General features: G+C 39.9%; 1 protein-coding gene across 1 annotated transcript in view; it reads left to right on the top strand.

Annotated features, from left to right (window-relative positions):
* Mgam2 (maltase-glucoamylase 2 (putative)) overlaps window positions 1-19107 on the top strand; it is a 79657-nt gene that overhangs the window by 18982 nt on the left and 41568 nt on the right. The window contains exons 12-22 of the mRNA XM_048786950.1: window positions 788-901; window positions 1813-1897; window positions 4643-4760; window positions 8690-8861; window positions 9404-9520; window positions 14667-14821; window positions 14966-15050; window positions 15867-15923; window positions 16991-17115; window positions 17985-18073; window positions 18833-18882. Of these exons, the coding sequence (XP_048642907.1) occupies window positions 788-901; window positions 1813-1897; window positions 4643-4760; window positions 8690-8861; window positions 9404-9520; window positions 14667-14821; window positions 14966-15050; window positions 15867-15923; window positions 16991-17115; window positions 17985-18073; window positions 18833-18882 (1167 nt within the window). The remainder of the gene's footprint in view (window positions 1-787; window positions 902-1812; window positions 1898-4642; window positions 4761-8689; window positions 8862-9403; window positions 9521-14666; window positions 14822-14965; window positions 15051-15866; window positions 15924-16990; window positions 17116-17984; window positions 18074-18832; window positions 18883-19107) is intronic.

Raw genomic sequence — 19107 nt, 5'->3', positions numbered from 1 at the left:
ATCACCTGCAACAAAAGTCCAAGAGCTCAATCCACTGAAAGTGGGGATTTCCATTGCCTACCTTGTGTTTGAATATATATATATATATATATATATATATATATATATATANATATATATTCATTATGCTGCGTGAGTTTAAATTGTTCCTAATTGCCAACAAATAAATGTAGTGGGAAAATCATCAAGAATGTTGCAAAAAAAGTTTGGAACCTATTAAATCAGAATGTTCAGTAATTTGGCTATGGTTATATTTTTGTGCCTTCCATGGAAGACACTTAAAGCTGCTGTCAAATAGATGTAGCTAAAACAGAGATAGGATTAGGAATATTTGGCAGGAACAAGAGGCATAAACTTTACTCAACTGTTTATAAAATATTGTTTCTATGCAAATATTAGAATATTATTTATAACAAAATTATACAAAGGGTTTAATATAACCTTTAATTAATAATACATTAAACATATTCAATTATCCTCTTTAAAAATATCCTACAATACTTTTATTGGTTTATCTCCCAGTTGGCCTGACATAATGAAATTTTACTTTTTTTTTTTTACAAAAAAGTCATATGATGGATTTTCATTTAATTGGTCATTTTTCCTTTCCTTTTTTCGTCCTCTGGCAACTTGTATGCATTTTTCGGTTTCATAGGCATTGGGAGAAATAACAAATTTTAATTCTAAAGTAAGGCAATGTGGGTTTTCTGTAAAATAAATAGTAGCCAATAAGCAATGAATCACTGAACAGCACATAAATTGTCCATTCTCCCTCTTTGATCTCTAGGGATACCCTGGTCCAACTGTCTTTCCTGACTTCAGCAATCCAGTGTGTACCCAGTGGTGGACGCAACAGGTCACTGAATTTCACAGCAGTCTGAACTTTGATGGAGTATGGATTGTAAGTTATTATTTTAGACCCAAATTTCCTTTGGAAAGTGACATACCAAATTTTCATATGAATTTCTATCCTGATCTATAATAAAATAGTTTGCTTGACATACTGGTGTTCATAATTCTTTTACTTGATGATGACCACATATATATTGAATCAGACTCCTCAGAACTCTGTTCTTATTCTGAATTAGCCACTATCTGGTTACTTCATTTGGGTAAAAACAGTGTTTTCTCATGGCTTTGTTGTTTTCCTCCATTTAGTGTCTTTTCAGCTTAAAAAAGACTATTTTATTAAAGGTTGTGATATCTAAGAATTGTAGCACTGGCCCATAAAAATTTAATCGCTAGAAAATAATATAATGAGGTCCTGTGTTTTTTATTAAAGGACAGTGGGGAAATTTATTTGAAACTTGAAAACATCTGATATGATAGTGATATTAGACATTGCTTATTTTTAATTCATTTTAAAGAAATAGATTTGAGCTCAATTATATTCTCTCATTATTCCTTGCACAGTGGAATAAAAAAAACAGGGAAAATTATAGCACAGAAGTGTTAGCCTATTTTTATTCTTTAAGCATAGTAAAACATAACATAGATAGTGAAATATTCACAATTTATAAGGCTAGGGACAGCCTTTGAAATGACATTTCTTAATCAATAGTTTGAAATAAACTAATACAAAGCTAAATCCAGCCAATGTCATTAGAACTGGACTGTCTTGAGAGAGAACCTAATCCAATGACTTAATTTTACAAAAGATAAAACAGAGGCCAATAAAAGTTGGGGAGATCATTCAAAATCCAAGAACCAGATCATAGAGAACCCCAGATATCCTGGTTTCTCATTCTGCATCTCCTCATAGCTAATTATAAATCAATAACATTGCCCATTTTGTGTGTTTTGTGTTTGAAGGAAATGGATGAAGTAACTAGCTTTCTCCAAGATTCTGGTCATTCGTGTGAATCAAACAGCTTGAACTTCCCACCTTTTACTCCTGGTGAGTGTGTGCCTGTTTGCTAAAGCTGCAGACATGAAATGTGTTTAAAATAGCCTCATTAATCCTCCATGTGGTCATAGAAATTCCCTCTGGTCCAGTGGGTCCCCAGACTTCCCAACCACTCTTCCACTTGTGTCTTGGTGGCATTGCTTTGTCTCCAGTTACATTTTCACTGCCACAAGCCAAGGGTAATAGGTGGTGAAAAGTGTTGTCTGAGTCTGGTGCCTCCCCTGGCCATCCTTCCACCCCAGAGTTCCAGATTCTTTCATCCGTTAGCTGGTACCATTTCAGGCTTTGTGAGAGGTTTAGAACTCTCCAAGCACAAACTACCTTACACTGAAGTAAAGCTGTAATTTTATTAACATCCCCCCCTTTCTTTTTTTCCTTCCCTCCTCCATTCCTCTCTTTATCTCATTCTCCCTTCCTTTCTCCACCCTCCCCACACCATTAGCAATAGCTTAAGACATCAGTGGTTCCCTAAAGGTTCTATTTATAGGTCTCATTTCCTTCACGACACTCTTCTGCCATGGTATTCTTTTGAAATAATGTGTGTGTGTGCGTGCACATACCTGGGTTTTAGGTGGGGGTGAGCAGTATACAGTATGCTGTGAAAACAAAGAAATCCCATTATCTCCATGCATTAGTCAATAAATTTTGCTTTTCACTGACATCGTACTCTAGTGAGGATGGATGGTTTGATCCAAGCGGTGATTCAGAGATCTAGTTTCTTCCATTGTCTGTTTTTCTTATCTCAGAGGCTTTTGTTTCCAGGTTCAAGGGCAAAGAGGAAAAAGGGTAGAGAGAATATTATGGGTGGGCCTGGAAATGGGGTCTACCCTATTTACCCAAATTCCTTTTCTAGAATCTGCTCCCAGCCTCAGCTTAACTTCAAGGGGAGGTATAATCTTCAAGTACCATCTCCTCATATTCCTGGAAGAAAACATTGGCTGGGTGGACATCTGGACAGCCTCTGCCAATTTATCTTGCTTTGTCTACCCTACATACATGCCTGCTGTTATGGTTTGGATCTAAAATGACCCCAAAGATCACAGGTTGAGTGCAGAGTCCTCAGTGCAACAAGTTTCAGAGGTGGAGCTTCTAGGTCATAATTGGGTCATGTGGGCTCTAGCATCAGTGTATTAATCCATTTAATCCACCAAATGGATTGATCCATCCATAACTTCGTGAACTAGTGGGAAGTGGGACCTAGTTGGAAAAAGTAGGTCCCTGAGGGCATACCCTGGAGGGGCTTATCTTTTCCCCAGCCCCCTTGCCCTCTCCACTTCCTGGCTGCCATGAGCTGACAAGCTTTCCCTCACCATACTCTACTACCGTGAAATTATGCCTCACCTCAGGCCCAAAGGAGTGGGGCCACTGACCATGGATGTAAACCTATGACACCATGGGCCAAGGAAAGTCTTTCCTCCTCTAGTTGTTCTCATCAGGTGTTTTGGTCACAGTGGTGGACCCCCTGAGCTACTAACAAAAGTGAGATCAAGGCTGATAGGCTGATCTCCTTCTTGGTTCCCTTTGATCACTGAAGGAGTAAAGAATTTTGAGGTGAGGAGAGTCTTGATGTCAAACCATTTAACCTACTGTAAAATCTATTCTTTGCTTCCCTAAATTATTCTTTACTCTTTTCTGCTTGGTCTGTATTGCACCCCCCCCCACACACACACACACCCCTTTTTGTCCCACTCTGGATCAGCTTCTTACTTTTTTTCCCCCTAACCTCTTAATCTTCTTGGCCATAGATATTGTTTTTCCCTTACTTAAAACCTCAAAGTATCACCTTCTGTTTGCTCTGGCAAGCACCCCACTCCCTACCCCTTGGCATTTTGTCTACTCACAATATGATCAGTTATGTTCCTTTTCATGGTTATGCAGCACATATTGGCATGATAAAGATACAGATGCAACAAGCTTTGAGCCTGGAAAAATTCTAGTCTCCTTTTTTTATTACTATAGTGGTTGTTTATCTCATTTTACAATCCAAGATGGGCAAGAAATATGAATTTTTAAAATATTTTATAACCCAATTTAATATCTGACTCAAAATCTTGTGTTAGATTGGTGGGAAAATCTTAATCTCAGTCATTCCTTGTTCTACCACTTTCTGAAGTTGTACCTCATACTAAGGCCCTATATGTGATGAAGACTTCATGAAGGAAGGTAAACATAGTCCTATGTATGGGTCCATAAGGAGAAGAAAGGGAAGATAGAGATTGCAGGCCATTAAACAGTAAAGGCTGACCATTTTAGGCTTGGGAAAGGGAAAATACAGTAACAATGGAGATTCTCAGAGCCAGGATTTGGCTTTTAGTCATAAAACCACCCAAGTGCCATATCTAGCTTTTTGTTTTTTTAAAGTGTGACTGGGGCACTCATACCAGTATATTTACACTCAACTCTACTTGACTAAGTCTCTTCAGATAAACAGTGTGTGCTATATGTTTAATCTCAGATTAACTGCATATTGCTCTGAGAAGGGTTTCCAGCTACCTCCACTCAACACCATCCTTTATGAGCTCAAGGGAACACAAATTATTTTTAATGACCTCTGGGTGGTCAGTGTAGGCTCCCAATAGAAAGTGGTATTTAGGATAGAATTTAAGATCTACACAAGACGTTGTCAGGTGGAAATTGGTGGGGAAGTTACAGCAACCAGGAAGAAAAACATTGGGTGACTATTTTGTTAAAGTCGATTGATGGAGACTTGCCTTACTGATGGGTGTTTCCCCCCAGGCATTCTAGACCACTTACTGTTTGCAAGGACTCTCTGCATGGACACAGAGTTTTACTGGGGCCTTCACTATGACGTCCACAGCTTGTATGGCCACTCCATGGCAAGAGCCACACACTCGTAAGAACTCGATTTTCTCCCTCATTCCAGATTTGGGGAAGTGGGAGGTAGAGGATTTCTCTTGTGTTCCATAAGTATATTGTTCAAATATTGTTTTGAATATAAGCATATAGAAACTGTTCTAGCTGGGTACTTAAGAAGTTCTCTCCTACAAACCTTTGGTTTCTGTATCGGATTAATCTGGATTGCCTTATGGATCAGGGATTGATTTTAGCTAATAAAAATACAGGGTAACAAAATTTTACAGAGCATACTTAAATATTGTTTATGTGAAGTTCAGACTTATCTGAACTTATCTGAACAGACACACACACATAATGTCCACACCACCACAACCACTACCATCACCACCACCACATCAGCACCATCAGCACCACCCATTATGAAAGTCTGTTAAGGAGACAGGTGTGTTCTGTAAAGCATTCCATCCTTCACCCACTTTGCCACATGGATTTTATTAAGGATGACTTTGCAAACTGATAAGTAGCCCCTTTTACTCCACCCAACTTCTCCTTTGAAGATGATGAAATATAATCATTATACCCAAGACAGCAAGAAATTTGGGGTTCAACTTAAGGAAACTTTAATTTTAGATTTTCAGCAGAGATGAGGAAACCAAAATGCTGGAGGGGCTGTTGGAGATCTTCCAGTGGCTCAGGGAAAAGCTAAAGTCTCAGTCTTCCTCTTATTGTCTCCTGGACTGGTATTTCTACAACTCCATTATGGGGACAAAGGGGAGGGGACTTTGATGTGCTCATGGGACATGTCTCAGCCTTTATTTTCCTCACTCAACTTTTCTGTTCTGTGACACTTGAAGTCACAACTTCTCCTTTGAACCTGTTGTGTTAGTTCTTGAGACACGACTCTATCTGGCATCTCTTCCTTTCCTGCTATTCCTTCTCACATCCGTGTCTGCATTTATCTGGATATTTTCTGTCTACTCTTTCAGGAATGAGTCTTAGAGATCAATCCTCAGGCTTCTCTTTCCATTCTCTGCTATCACAGGGAATTTATTCCTTTCAATGGTTTTTGCTTTACTTTACAATCTATAGTTCTGTATGATATTCCTCCTTGATTTTCAGACACAAATATCCAAAACTACCTTCTGACCTTCTCTACTTGTATGTCTTATAGTACTTCTCACACCATTCACCTGGCTTTCTTTCATACTCTGGCTAATCATTTTTGAAACTCTTGAATTCCCTATCTTGGTTGGTAGCAATACCATCCTTATCTCCCAGACTCTCAAGTGAGAAACTTGGCATCATCCTTTTTCTAATGCCCTCATAAGAAATCAAATCAGCTCTTGATCTTTCTATTCTACTTTTGAAACACTACCATAACCATGTCCCATTTTATCCCACAGCCACTTCTTAACTGAGGTCATCATCATCTCTCATGTAGATCATTCCACTTGACCTATGACCATTCTCCTTGACTTAATCCTTATCTCTAGTAAATTATCCTCTGCCCTCTCTAGAGTGTAATCCAAGGACCAGCAACATCAGCATCAATGGGGATGTACTGAAAGTGCCACATCTCAGACCTCTATCTAGAACTTGGGAATCAAAATCTTCATTTTAACCATGGGTGTATCGAATATGTGTTCAAGTTTTGAAAGTATTATTCTACACTGCTGTCAAAGTCATCTTTCTGAGAGGCTGAGTTTTCTCATTTCTTTGTCAATGTAAAATTGCTGACTTTTGTTTGATAAAATCCAATCCCTTAGTACAACCTGTAAGGTCCATCATAGTCTAATTATTTTTTTTTGCATTCTTTGCACTCATACTTTATGCTATGGAATATATTGCTGCTTGTTTTTCCCAACTCTGAATGCTATTCATTTTTCCATGTGGTACTTGCCTGGCACAAGATGGCCTTCCTTGTGCTGTCCATTTTGTGAACACATACATATCTATAATATCTCACCTCAGATGTACAATCTGGAAAACTTCCTAACATTTCTATGAAAATGCTGTTTCTCCTCTTTTGTACTACAATGTCATATATTGCAATATGGTTAATATGTAACAATATTATATCATAATTTTTAGATGGTCATTTCTTTTTTCCTGCTGAATAAATTCCTTGAGGGCAACCAACCTCTGTATCTTTAGTTTTGTGAATAGTATGAGCTTTGAGGATATTTTGGTGGGACAGATATGAGAAAAGGAAGAGCAGGGTGCACACACAGGCAACCTGATGAATTAAAGGTGAGACTGGGTCTGCCGTTTCCTAACACTATGCTGTCTTCAGGACTTTGTAGTACCCTGGATTGTCCAGGGGAGAGAGTTCTTGACCAATAAATGCACAAATTTGAATCTCAGTGAAAGCAAAGTTCCAAAAAGAAGGATACCTATTTCTGATTTTGTTATGTTCTCTTTCTTACTTTTTTCTTTCTCATACCACCTCCCTTGGAACATAAACTAGTGAGTAAGACTCAATTTTCTCATCTCTAAAATGAAAGATTTAATAGATATTCCCAATAGTCCCTCCCTGTTCTGATATATTCCAACTCTTAGATGCTTCTGTTTAAGAATGGGAGGTGGGAAGGCAAGTGACTAAATGGTCAGAAAGAGTCAGGAAAGCTTCAAATTGCTTTATTGCCCATGTATTCATGTGATAAAGGTGCTATAAAATCTTGAATGTGTGGATTAATATATTTGAATAATTATGACTAACAGTTAAAATGTAACTGTGACTGATAAAGTAGAGGGGACTTTTCTAATTTCCCTGGGTTGGGCAGGGTCACCTATATTCCCTGAGAACAGTGCAGATATATGGGACTTGGCCTTTGGACATGAGGCAGAGTTACATTTAAAAAGAGGCAAGATTTTTATTCAATGGGATCTGTACATCAGGAGAAGAGAAGTCGATGTAGATTTTCATGCAAACTTAACTGGAAGGATAGTTTGGGGACAATGGTTACTGGGCTCAGGGAGTGAAATTCACATTCCTCTAGGCTAAAATATCAGATCTTCCCAGAGATATTACCTGATTGTAAAAGGCCATACCTGGAGGAGGGGAAAGAGAAACTTAAGGATCTCGAAGAGGCTTTTTCTTGGCCGGGAAGAACCTGACTGCTATCTAATCTGGGTTACCATAATGGCTTGCCTCTAACCATAACCTGAGCCACGTCCATCTCTGTTTCAGTTTCAGTCTAAGTGGGTTGAATGTGTTTCTTCCATGATCAATAATTGCAGAGTGCAATAAACCTCCAGCCAGGGGTAAAAAGGGTGAAGTGTTTGCAAGTCTATGCCAAGAGGAAGTGAAGACAGAGTTCCAACCTGAACTGGCATTGTGCTACGCAAGATTGTGCATGGGCAGCAAGGCATGGAATCCAGGGATGTTAGAAAAACTGTCTGGAGAGAGAGGATGGGTCCAACAACCTAACACACAGTTACAATATATTGTCAATCAAAGGGTTTGGACCAAAGCCTGATCCAACAAGATGGAGAAAGCATAGTCAGGACAGGAGCCTGGAGAAATTCTTTTGGGGTTACAAGAGAGACGTTTTTCACAGTCTTATATGAAATGTAAAATCTTTCTCCAAAGTGGGAAAGGAGCTGGGTACAGTGGTGCACACCTGTAATCACAGTGGCTTGGAAGCCTGAGGCAGGAGGATCATGAGTTCAACGTCTGCCTCAGCAAGAGCAAGGTGCTAAGCAATTCAGTGAGATCCTGTCTCTAAATAAGAAATAGGGTTGGGGGTGCGGCTCAGTGGTCGAGTGCCCTGAGTTCAATCGCCAGTACAAAAAAAGAAGTGGGAAAGGAGCTCTTAAAAAGGCTGGTCTGCTTACACACCTAGTTTTTGATATCCTGAGGTTTTATTTCAGTTTGGTTGGAAAGACTGTTGCTTCCCACGAGGCAAGGTGGGTTCTAAATGCTCACAACTCACCTCACACTCAACTGAATGCATTCTTTTTCAGGGCCATGGAGACTGTCTTCTCCAATAACAGGAGCTTCATCTTATCCCGTTCTACTTTCGCTGGATCTGGTAAATTTGCTGCTCATTGGCTGGGGGACAATGCGGCTACATGGGATGATCTCCGATGGTCCATCCCTGGTATCCTTGAGTTCAACCTGTTTGGCATCCCCCTGGTGAGCCTCATTCCTAGCCAAGGAACTTCAACCCTTTGTCCTTGGACACTCCTTCCATTATCAGTCGTTGAGGGTCTTTGAAAAACTAAGGAGCACATGTCTCTTGAGATATGTATTGGAAAAAATAAATTTCTATGGGTGGTGTAAGCTGTCATCTGAAGATAGGACGTTAAAATTGATCATTGTGTTGTCACCCATGGAGTCTCTGGAGATGGGAAAGAGATACCATGAGTGAACTGCATTAGTATCACAGAAAAAATCCCACCAGGAGAGCATCAGTGAATAGGGAAGAATGAAACTGGGAACTGAATGTTGAGGAAGAGTCCTCTATATAGGGACCATGATCAATGTCACCAGTCAGTCTGCTCAGTCTATCCTGTGATACACACTTTGTTTCTCTCATTTGTCTGTGGTCTTGCCCTGGGACTATGGAATCTCTAATGCCAATGTGATATTTCCTTTTTCTTTATCATAGAAGTACACAGTCAATGCTTTTACCTCTCTCAGTGACTAACATTTTGGTCTGTGTGCTGATTCTCCAGGTAGGTGCCAACATCTGTGGTTATAAAGAAAACGTCACAGAGGAGCTCTGCAGAAGGTGGATGCAACTTGGAGCATTTTATCCACTATCAAGGAATCACAATGGGCCTGGGTTCAGGGTAAGGTCTCCGGGAGAAGTGGCGGAGAAGTTATTGTCTCATTTGTTTGTTTTCAAAGAGGGGTTGAGGGAGAGCCTATAGTTAACCTATAGCCTCTAGTTTCTCACTACAGAAAAAGGATAGCTAAATCTTACAAGATACACCTGAAACACAGGGTATCGGGGTAAGAGTAGGTGGGAAGGGGCATGCATATATATTAAATGATTTTATTGTTGGAAACTCACCCACAAAGGTGAGAAAATTGGTTAAAGCTTCTATAGTGCTTCTGTCACCTTTGTTGTCCCCCTACAGGAGCTGGGACAATTGGAGTTCATTAGAATCTTACTTTGTTTAATAAAAGGGAAACCACTCAAAGATATGGTAGAGAAAAGGAGAAGGATTTAGGGTCAGGCAGACCACTGATCTGAAATACTTTTTCACTTTGTATGTTTTTATGAATAATTTGGAAGACCACCTCTCTACTACTTCCCATGATTCATGCAACCTTTATCCTTTTCCATCTTTTAAGTGTGGGTGATTCTTGGATTGAACCCAGGGATGCTTTACTACTGAGCTGTATCCCCAGCCCTTTTTAGTTTTTATTCTTTTCTTTTTAATTTTTTTTAGTTGTATATGGACACAATACCTTTATTTTATTTATTTATTTTATGTGGTGATGAGGATCGAACCCAGTGCCTCATACTTGTGAGATAAGTGATCTGCCACTGAGCCCCAACCCCAGCCCTAGTTTTTATTCTTGAGACAGGGTCTTGATAAGTTGCCAAGGCTAGAAATGGACTTGCCATCTTCCTTCAGCCTCATGAGTGGGATTACAAAATGGTATTTTTGATGGGCAAGTATATAGAAGTGGCTTCAGAGTCCCTCTTAAGGAGATGTTTATAATCACAGCAGAAATAAGCAAGGTGGGTTGTCCTTTGTTTTAATGAAATAATCTGCAACTGAAATATTTCAACTTGAGTGGGTTCACATTTAGTAGTCTCATTACAGTCATGTCCTAGCAATCATTTTATCTCCAACTCCTGACTTTGTACAGTGACGGTCTCTAACCTGGAAGAACTAACGATTGTTTTAGTCAACTTTTTCGTCACTGTGACCAAAAGACCTGACAAGAACAAATAGAGGAGGAAAAACTCATTTGGGGCTCATAGTTTCAGAGGTTTCAGTCCATAAACAACTGACTCCATTGCTCTAGGCCTAAGGTGAAGCTTCATGGAGGAAAGGTGTGGAAGAGCAGAGCAGCTCAGGACGTGGCCACAAGGAAACAGGGAGCACTCCCCTCAAAAAGACCAATATATTCCCCAGCGTGCCCCCAATGACCTGCCTCCTCTGGCCACACCCTAACCGCCTACTGTTACCCCTCAGTTAATCCACTGAGCTGGATCAATGCACTGATTAGGTTAAGGCTCTCATAACCCAATCATTTTACTTGTCCACTTCCTTGCAGTGTCTGACACGTGAGCTTTCCAGGGAAACCTCATATCTAAACTCTAACAACTGTCAACCCTCCAACACATTTTATCCCTGGCTTTCCTAGCCGCTTGTGGTCTAGAGAGAGATGAATTATTTCTGAATGTTCAAGAAGGTGGCTGGGAGCACAGAAGGCAGGTGCTCTTCACAAAGAGATGGACTGAAATGACTTAGATAAGAGCACTCAGCTCACCAAGATGGCTAGATTAGAATGTTAGCTTGCTTTCTCATATGCTACCTCTTTTCAATAGGATTGTAATAAGAGCTACACATGCCAGTCTAACATTAAATTTAGAAAGTAAAAAGAAACAGGGAATATCTTAAATGTATTTTACGTAATGCAATATACAAAACATTATCAACCTGTTTTACATAAGCTATTATTTTTTAATTTTAATTTGTTATATATGACAGCAGATATATTGCAGTTCGTATTACACATATAGAACATAATTTTTTATATCTCTGGTTGTACACAAAGTAGAGTCACACCATTTGTGTCTTCATACATGTATTTATGGTAATGATGTCTACTTCATTCCACCGTCTTTCCTACCCCCATGCCTGCTCTCTTCCCCTCCCTCCCTTTTGCCCTATCTAGAATTTATCTAATCCTCTCATGACCCCCCAATCACATTATGAATTAGCATCCTGAAATCAGAGAAAACATTCAGCATTTGGTTTTTTGGGGACTGGCTAATTCACTTAGCACTATATTCTCCAACTCCATCCATTCACCTGCAAATACCATGATTTTATTCTTTTTTTTAAATTTATATACTGAATAATGTTCCATTGTGTATATATACCACATTTTCTTTATCCATTCATCTACTAAAGGGTACTTACTTGGTTCCACAGTTTAGCTATTGTGAATTGTGCTGCTATAAACATTGATGTGGCTGTGTCCCTGTAGTATGTTGTTTTTAAGTCCTTTGGATATAGACCAAGGAGTGGGATATCTGGGTCAAATGGTGGTTCCACTCCCAGTTTTCCAAGGATTCTCCATACTGCTTTACATATTGGCTGTACCAATCTGCAGTCCCACCAGCAATGAATAAGTATTCCTCCCACCCCCCATATCCTCGCCAACACTTATTATTGTTTTTATTCTGCCATTCTGACTGGAGTGAGATGAAATCTTAGGGTAGTTTTCATTTGCATTTCTCTAATTGCTAAAGATGTTGAACATTTTTTCATATATTTGTTGATTGATTATATATCATCTTCTGAGAAGTGTCTGTTCAGTTCCTTGGCCTATTTATTGATTGGGTTATTTGTTATTTTGGTGTTAAGATTTTTAAGTTCTTTTTATATCCTAGAGATTAGTGCTTATCTGATGTGTGTGTGGTAAAAATTTGTTCCCAAATTGTAGGCTCTCTATTCACCTCACTTATTGTTTCTTTTGCTGAGAAGAAGCTTTTTAGTTTGAATTTATCCCATTTATTGATTTTTGATATTAATTCTTGCACTATAGGAGTCTTATTAAGGAAGTTGGGGCCTAATCTGACATGATGGAGGTTTGGGCCTACTTTTTCTTCTAATAGACGCAGGGTCTCTGGTTCAATTCCTAGGTCTTTGATCCACTTTGATTTTTTGTGTGTGTGCATGGTGAGAGATAGGGGTTGAAAAGATAGTCTCTTCAACAAATGGTGCTGGGAAAACTGGAAATCCATATACAAAAACTATTATTAATGAGGTATTTTATATCCCTTTCTATCAAGCCTTCAAAATTCAGTGTATATTTTTACAACTTAATTTGTATTAGTTAAATTTTTAGCAGTTGAAGTAAAACAATTCTATCAAAACAATGAAGCTTTGTTTAATGGAAACTATGTTACATTGATTCAGTGTTTAGATTTATATTTAAATCGGCCATAAACAAATAAAATTAAAAGTTCAGTTTCTCAGTCTTATTGACCACATTTCAAGTGTCCAGTAGACATGTGGTTCATGGCTACCACAGTGAACAGCACAGTTCTAGACTTTCTCAGTTGGAAACCAAGGAGGTGGAGGCTGTGGAGTACTGGTTTTTTGTGTGTGTTTGGCCTCAGGGTTCTTATGAGCCCCATACTGAATACATAGAATAGTTCTATTTGCAGAGCACGAACAAAGGAAAGCAGTGAATTCAGGTAATTTCCTCCAAAATTTACTCCCAGTGATACCACTGGTTACTGGTGATGAGTCCTGCTTCCCCATATGTTGAAGTTTGAGCATTAGAGAAGCACGCCGAGGCAAGGGTATAAAACAGGGTTTATTTATAAAGGGGTAACATAGACTTCTCCCAGGAGGGAGGAGGGGGCCATAGCTGGTACCCTGGTATCCCGAGAAGTGAAGGTGTTTTGCGTTTTTATATGTCCTAGGCTTCCTTTGTTCTCCTGCTCTCTTCCCTTTATCTTTCTCCTTTCTGTGTATGTGACTAGGCCCAGGAAATGCTCAGTGGGATGGCCAAAGGTGAAGAGGCTGGGAGGAGTGATCCAGGCAGGAGGGGGGCCCAGGGCAAATTAATTAGCAATTTTTACAACTCCCTGTAGGGAGGGACAATTCTTGGGACTGGTAACCTTAGCAACAGGCTGGAGCAGGGGCACCTTTCTTGATAAGGATGGAGAAAGAGCTATGAAGGAATTAACATTTTGATCCCTCCATTTCCTGGATCTGACCCTCTCCTGTCTGCCTGTCTAATTCTGGCTTTACCAGTCATATGTTTCCAGATGACAGGTCTAAATATGACATGCAAAACTTTTACATCTTCCAAATTTTAATGAAATTATTACAAAATGAGTGCCAATCATTGATGGAAAATTTCTGTCTCTGGGTGGTAAGAAGAGTAGATTTCTCTTCTAATGGGTTCCTTTCTTGCTCTTGGAAAAAATCTGCTAAAATCTGGCCTTGTGGTTTCTTCACACCTTATACATCTAAGAACAAATAGAGGTCATTATCTTCAGGCTAGAGAAAATAGAATAAGTTGTGATGGCGAAAATATGACAGATGAAACTATATAATATTTTAAATTGGATTTTTTTTAATTCTTCTATTGTTTCTTATTTTTTTATTATTAGTTGTTCAAAACATTACAAAGCTCTTGACATATCATATTTAATACATTTGATTCAAGAGGATTATGAACTCCCGTTTTTATCCCGTATACAGATTGCAGAATCTGGAAAATTTGTTAAAATACATGAAAAGAAAAAATGAATTATAGATCATGGTGGTAAGCAGTATGGCTAGGGAAATGGATTTAAAATTATTTTAGTAGTGCAACTCAGTTTAGTACAATTTGTTATTATTATCTTCCAAATAAATATTATAAAAACCCTCAATAAATAAGAGCAGTTTTGGGGGGAGCAGGGCCCACTGCGGCCCCTTTATGTCCATTGCAACTCTGTGGGCTTCTTGGCCACCGGGGCTGCTCTCGTCTGCCCTCAGAAGACAAGTGCCAAATGAAAGTTCTGCCACCTGCTTGCAATTCCACATTGAGGAAGTCCTGTGACCTTTGATGGTGCTTCCTTAGCTGCACAACGAAGGAGTGGGGTCAAGAATCTTTCAGTTATGGAAATGCTTTGATGTCCTCCAAGTTGGGGAACATTGCTCCTGTCACCTGGGAAAACCAGTCACAAAGGGACTTTTAAATGGTGATGGAAAAAACAACTCAGTCATTGCTTCCATTTTCTTCTAGGACCAGGATCCTGCTGCCTTTGGTTCTGAGTCCCTGCTGCTGAATTCCTCCAGACATTATCTGAACATCCGATACACTCTGCTGCCCTATCTCTACACCCTCTTCTACCGCGCTCACACTCAGGGGCAGACAGTAGCAAGGCCCCTGTTACATGAGTGAGTTTCCTAACCCTCAGAGAACCCCCTTCAGATAGCCATCTCATTTGTCTTGTTAATGGGAACAAGGTGAGTTAGGACACGTCAGGTGCTCTTGTCTTGTGCTGGGAATTGCGCATGCCTCACCGAGTCTCTCTTTTCTAGGTTCTACCAGGACCCAGCCACGTGGGAAGTGCATGAGCAGTTCTTGTGGGGGCCTGGACTCCTCATCACACCTGTCCTCTATGAAGTATGTTTGTAACCTGAACGACGGGGTGGGATATCACTCTTGTCCTTGTTGCATTCCAGCTGAATGAACCAGGTCCTGAGCATCTATGATTGTATTTAAATCTGACTATGTATATAAATAAGAGAGACCATAACGGTTTAGAAATAGGAAAAGAGTATTCTTGGTTCATTGACCCACCAAGGAAAACGATTTTCATCTTGAAAAATTGCCTCACAACCTGTGTCATTAGACATTCAGGATGGCATTGACGTGGGTTTTAAATACCTTGGTGTGTGTGGATGCTGACATGTGTGTTTCCTGATATCCAGAAGGGTGTGCTTTGGGGTTGGGCTGAGAAGAAAGTTTGGATATGTTGAAGAGCAGGGAGGGAAAACAGAGGGATGGTCAAAGGTGGGAGTGTTACTCTGAGGTCCCTGCATGGAGGACCACCTGCATTTTCCTGAAGTGTGACTTGGGGCAGGGCTGAGTGGGGAAGGTCAGGGAAGGATCAGACTTGAGTACACCTGCTTATAAACACAGGAGCTGGGTTTTTGTTTTGGGAGTCTGGCTGGCTCATCTCCACCCAGCATGACTCAGTGTATGAACTTTCTATGCTTTTCCTAGAAAATGCACAAGCATTACAGACTTAATTTCTAAATACAACCCTGCTTTGAATAAACTGCCCAACCTCTCGGGATTTCTGTAGTTTTTATTAGTGGAGTGGATGATCCCCGCTGTCTCCCAGGGTTGTTCAAATGATGACGTGCAGTGATGTGGAGGCGTTGGGTAAACTGTAAAGTGGGATGCTACCCTTGCTTTTCCTTTTCATTTCCCTAGGGTGCAGACCAAGTAAGAGCATACATTCCAGATGCCACCTGGTATGACTACGAGACAGTAAGTGCAGTGACTCCAATTGTCTCAGAAATTGCCTCTGGCAGAGAGCAATTATATGCCAGCAGTCTTGAGGGCTTGGGGTAGGATAATCATATGAGGTTTTACATTTAATTGATTGTGGGTACATTCAGGATGGTATAACAAAATACCTTACACTGGGTAATTTGTAAACAACCAAGATCTAACACCCAAGTTCTAGAGGCTGGAAAGTCCAAGATGGAGGCAATAGGAGAGGCAGTGTCTGGTGGGGGCTCACTCTTCTTCATTGATGGCACTTCTCACTGAGCCCTCTTGACTGAAGCACTTACCCAAATGCCCCACCTCTTAATATCACCACAATAGGGTATTAGGTTACAAAATATGAGTTTTAGGAGGACATTGACACTAAGATCATAGTAGAAGACTTTTTAAAATGTACAGTGAAATAATTTGAATAGCTGGAGTAGGTTTTTTGGAAATTTACTCTTTAATTCTTGGACCTGTGCAGTTATTAGCCTTTATCTGTGATAATATAAAGAACTCAAGCTCATTTGGGGGAATTGTGGTGTGTTAGTCAGTTTTCTGTTACTATAACAAGTACACCAAATGATCCCCTTATAAAGAGAAAAGGTTTATTTCAGCTGTAGTTTCAGAGGTTCTAGTCCATGATTAATTGGCCTTATGCTTTGGGCCTGTGATGGCACCTCTCAACTCATGGCCAGAAAGTGAAAGAGAGAAAAAGAAGAGGTAGAGACCTTTAAGTATATACCAACAATGCCCTAAAACCTCTCACCAAGGCGGCCCCCACCTACTAAAAGTTTCCACCACCTACTAATAGCTCCATGCTGGAACCAAACCTTTAACACGTGGACCTTTGGGAACATCCTGATTCCAAGTGCGTTGTACAGTATGGTATGCCGTAAAGGAAGGGTGTGGATTGGAGTCTCAGCTCTGCTCTCTATATACCTCAAGAAAGTCACTTCATTTTGGAAGTCTCCATTTTTCTCTTCTTTAAAATGAGGCAATTGAACTGGATGATCTCCAAGGTTCTTCGTAGTCCTCACGTTCTGTTTCCTTTTGTGGATTAGGGAGATGCCATCCAGTGGAGAAAGCAATTTGTGGATATGCTACTCCCAGGTGACAGAATTGGGCTTCACCTTCGAGGAGGCTACATATTTCCCATCCAGCAGCCTAACACAACCACAGAAACCAGGTAAGTAAGCTCTTGTGTCTTCTAGGACATGACTACTTTGGTGCTCTAGTGGGACATGGCATTATGAGGGAGACAGTAGAGGCCGAGAGCAGGTGGACAAGGAAATAGTGCCAGGAAGCAGTCTTCCCCTCCTCCTTTCAAAGTTGGCTCCAAATTGTCCTCTGAGTCCTCATTGGGCAGTAGCAAATGTAGCCTCAGTTCCTTTACATTTTCTATAGTTCTTTACACTTGTATTAAATTAAATTATAGGGATAAGCAAAATAATAATCCATGAGGATTTCCCTCTGGCCAGAAATTATCCTCAGGTAAATCCCCTATTGTGTGGGAGAACACAAATTCAGAAGGAGATAAAGGGTGATCGCGTGAATGTCAACATAGCTTTGAGTTCAGGAGCTCAGATTCTGGAGACAGACAGTTTGAGTTCAAGTCCTGGCTCTGCAATATATATATATACCCTGGGCACCTCACTTTTCTGTACTTATGCTTTTCATTGGTAAACTGGGGAGGATGATAGTCTGACTTTTTAGCATGGCTGTGATTGTTAAATGGATTGATACAGATGACAATGCATGTAGGATATTTACAAGAGTGCCTGTCACATGGTAAGCACCCAATACATATTCACTGTTAGGCTTATTGCAAACCAACTTCCAGCAGGCACTGCGTCCCTCCACCAGTCAATCTTGCGATCACTCTACTAACTTCTGCTGTCTGCCTACACCCAACTTCCATGTTTGCACACAATGTTAGGATCTACTAAGTTTCTGGGGTGGACTCTGGGAGGATCTGTCCCTGGGACATCAAGGGATCTGGTCTCACATGGATCCCTCTCTTCTTCATTCTCTGAAACTGGGAACTACTTTTCTCAGCCGGAAGAATTCCCTGGGACTCACTGTCGCCTTGGACTATAAGAGAGAAGCCAAGGGAGAGCTGTACTGGGATGACGGTGTGACTAAAGGTACACTTCCTCCTGGGGCCATCTCTGTGGCCCTCAGTGGGAGCGAATTACTGAAGGCTGCCCAGTAAGGCACTCTTATCATGCTGTTTATTTCTGTAGCTTATAATTATTGAGTGAGAACTCATTCTGATAGGTTCTGTTAGCCACACACAGTGCATAAATGACTTCAAAATGTCCAACTTCTGTGTTTTGGACCCTTCCAAAGCAACAGACATCAGTTTGTTTAGTTTACTTATTCTCTTCTCTGGATATCATCATTTATACAAAGCAATACATTTTGCTTACATCTTTGTAAAGTACAGATTCAGTCACTCTTGAGGCAGATGAATCTAGTTTTTGTAGTGTGCTTTTACATTTTAAGCTTTTCATATGAATGCCTCACAAGTTTTTAGCCAGGGATTATATAAAAATTCCACCTTGAATGAAGTCATAACTGTTAATATTTATTTGCTATTTAGTAATACATAATAAACAAGACATATGCACAAGAATGTGATATAAAATGTACCTTGGGAAAGCCATATTCTAGCAGGATACGTACTAAGCAAGTGGATAACTATAATGCAATTCAAACTGTATTAAATTCCAGCAGAACAGTACCACAAAGAGTAATAAGAATTCATAGAAAGTGCTCCAAGAAACTTCTGTGGCTGTTGACAAAAATGTGCAGATTAGATGCAAAGGTATTTCAGGTAAAGAGAAAAGCTAGACTCCTCTGCTGCCCACAGTGATGGACCTGCATCTATCTTTCTCTTTCAGATGCTGTAACTAATAATATGTATATTCTGTATGATTTCTCTGTTACTTCTGTAAGTACTATTTTCATGAAACACACACACACTTGATGCTCCTTGCTGAGGTTGCTGTTTGAGTTTTTGGTGTTCTATAGATGCTTGGTCACATAAAATAGCAACGTTTGACTGTATGTCCTAGAAAGGATTTGAGATAACACTGAAGTGTTTAATCTGTGTCAGATGTATAATAAGCTCTGAAAAAATTCTGAGTTGTGTGCAGAAATTATATATATATATATA

Source organism: Marmota marmota, unplaced genomic scaffold (genome assembly GCF_001458135.2).
Source record: "Marmota marmota marmota unplaced genomic scaffold, marMar, whole genome shotgun sequence".
Taxonomy (NCBI): domain Eukaryota; kingdom Metazoa; phylum Chordata; class Mammalia; order Rodentia; family Sciuridae; genus Marmota; species Marmota marmota.
Note: the sequence above shows the minus strand (reverse complement) of the source record. Positions and strands in the feature narration are given on the sequence as shown.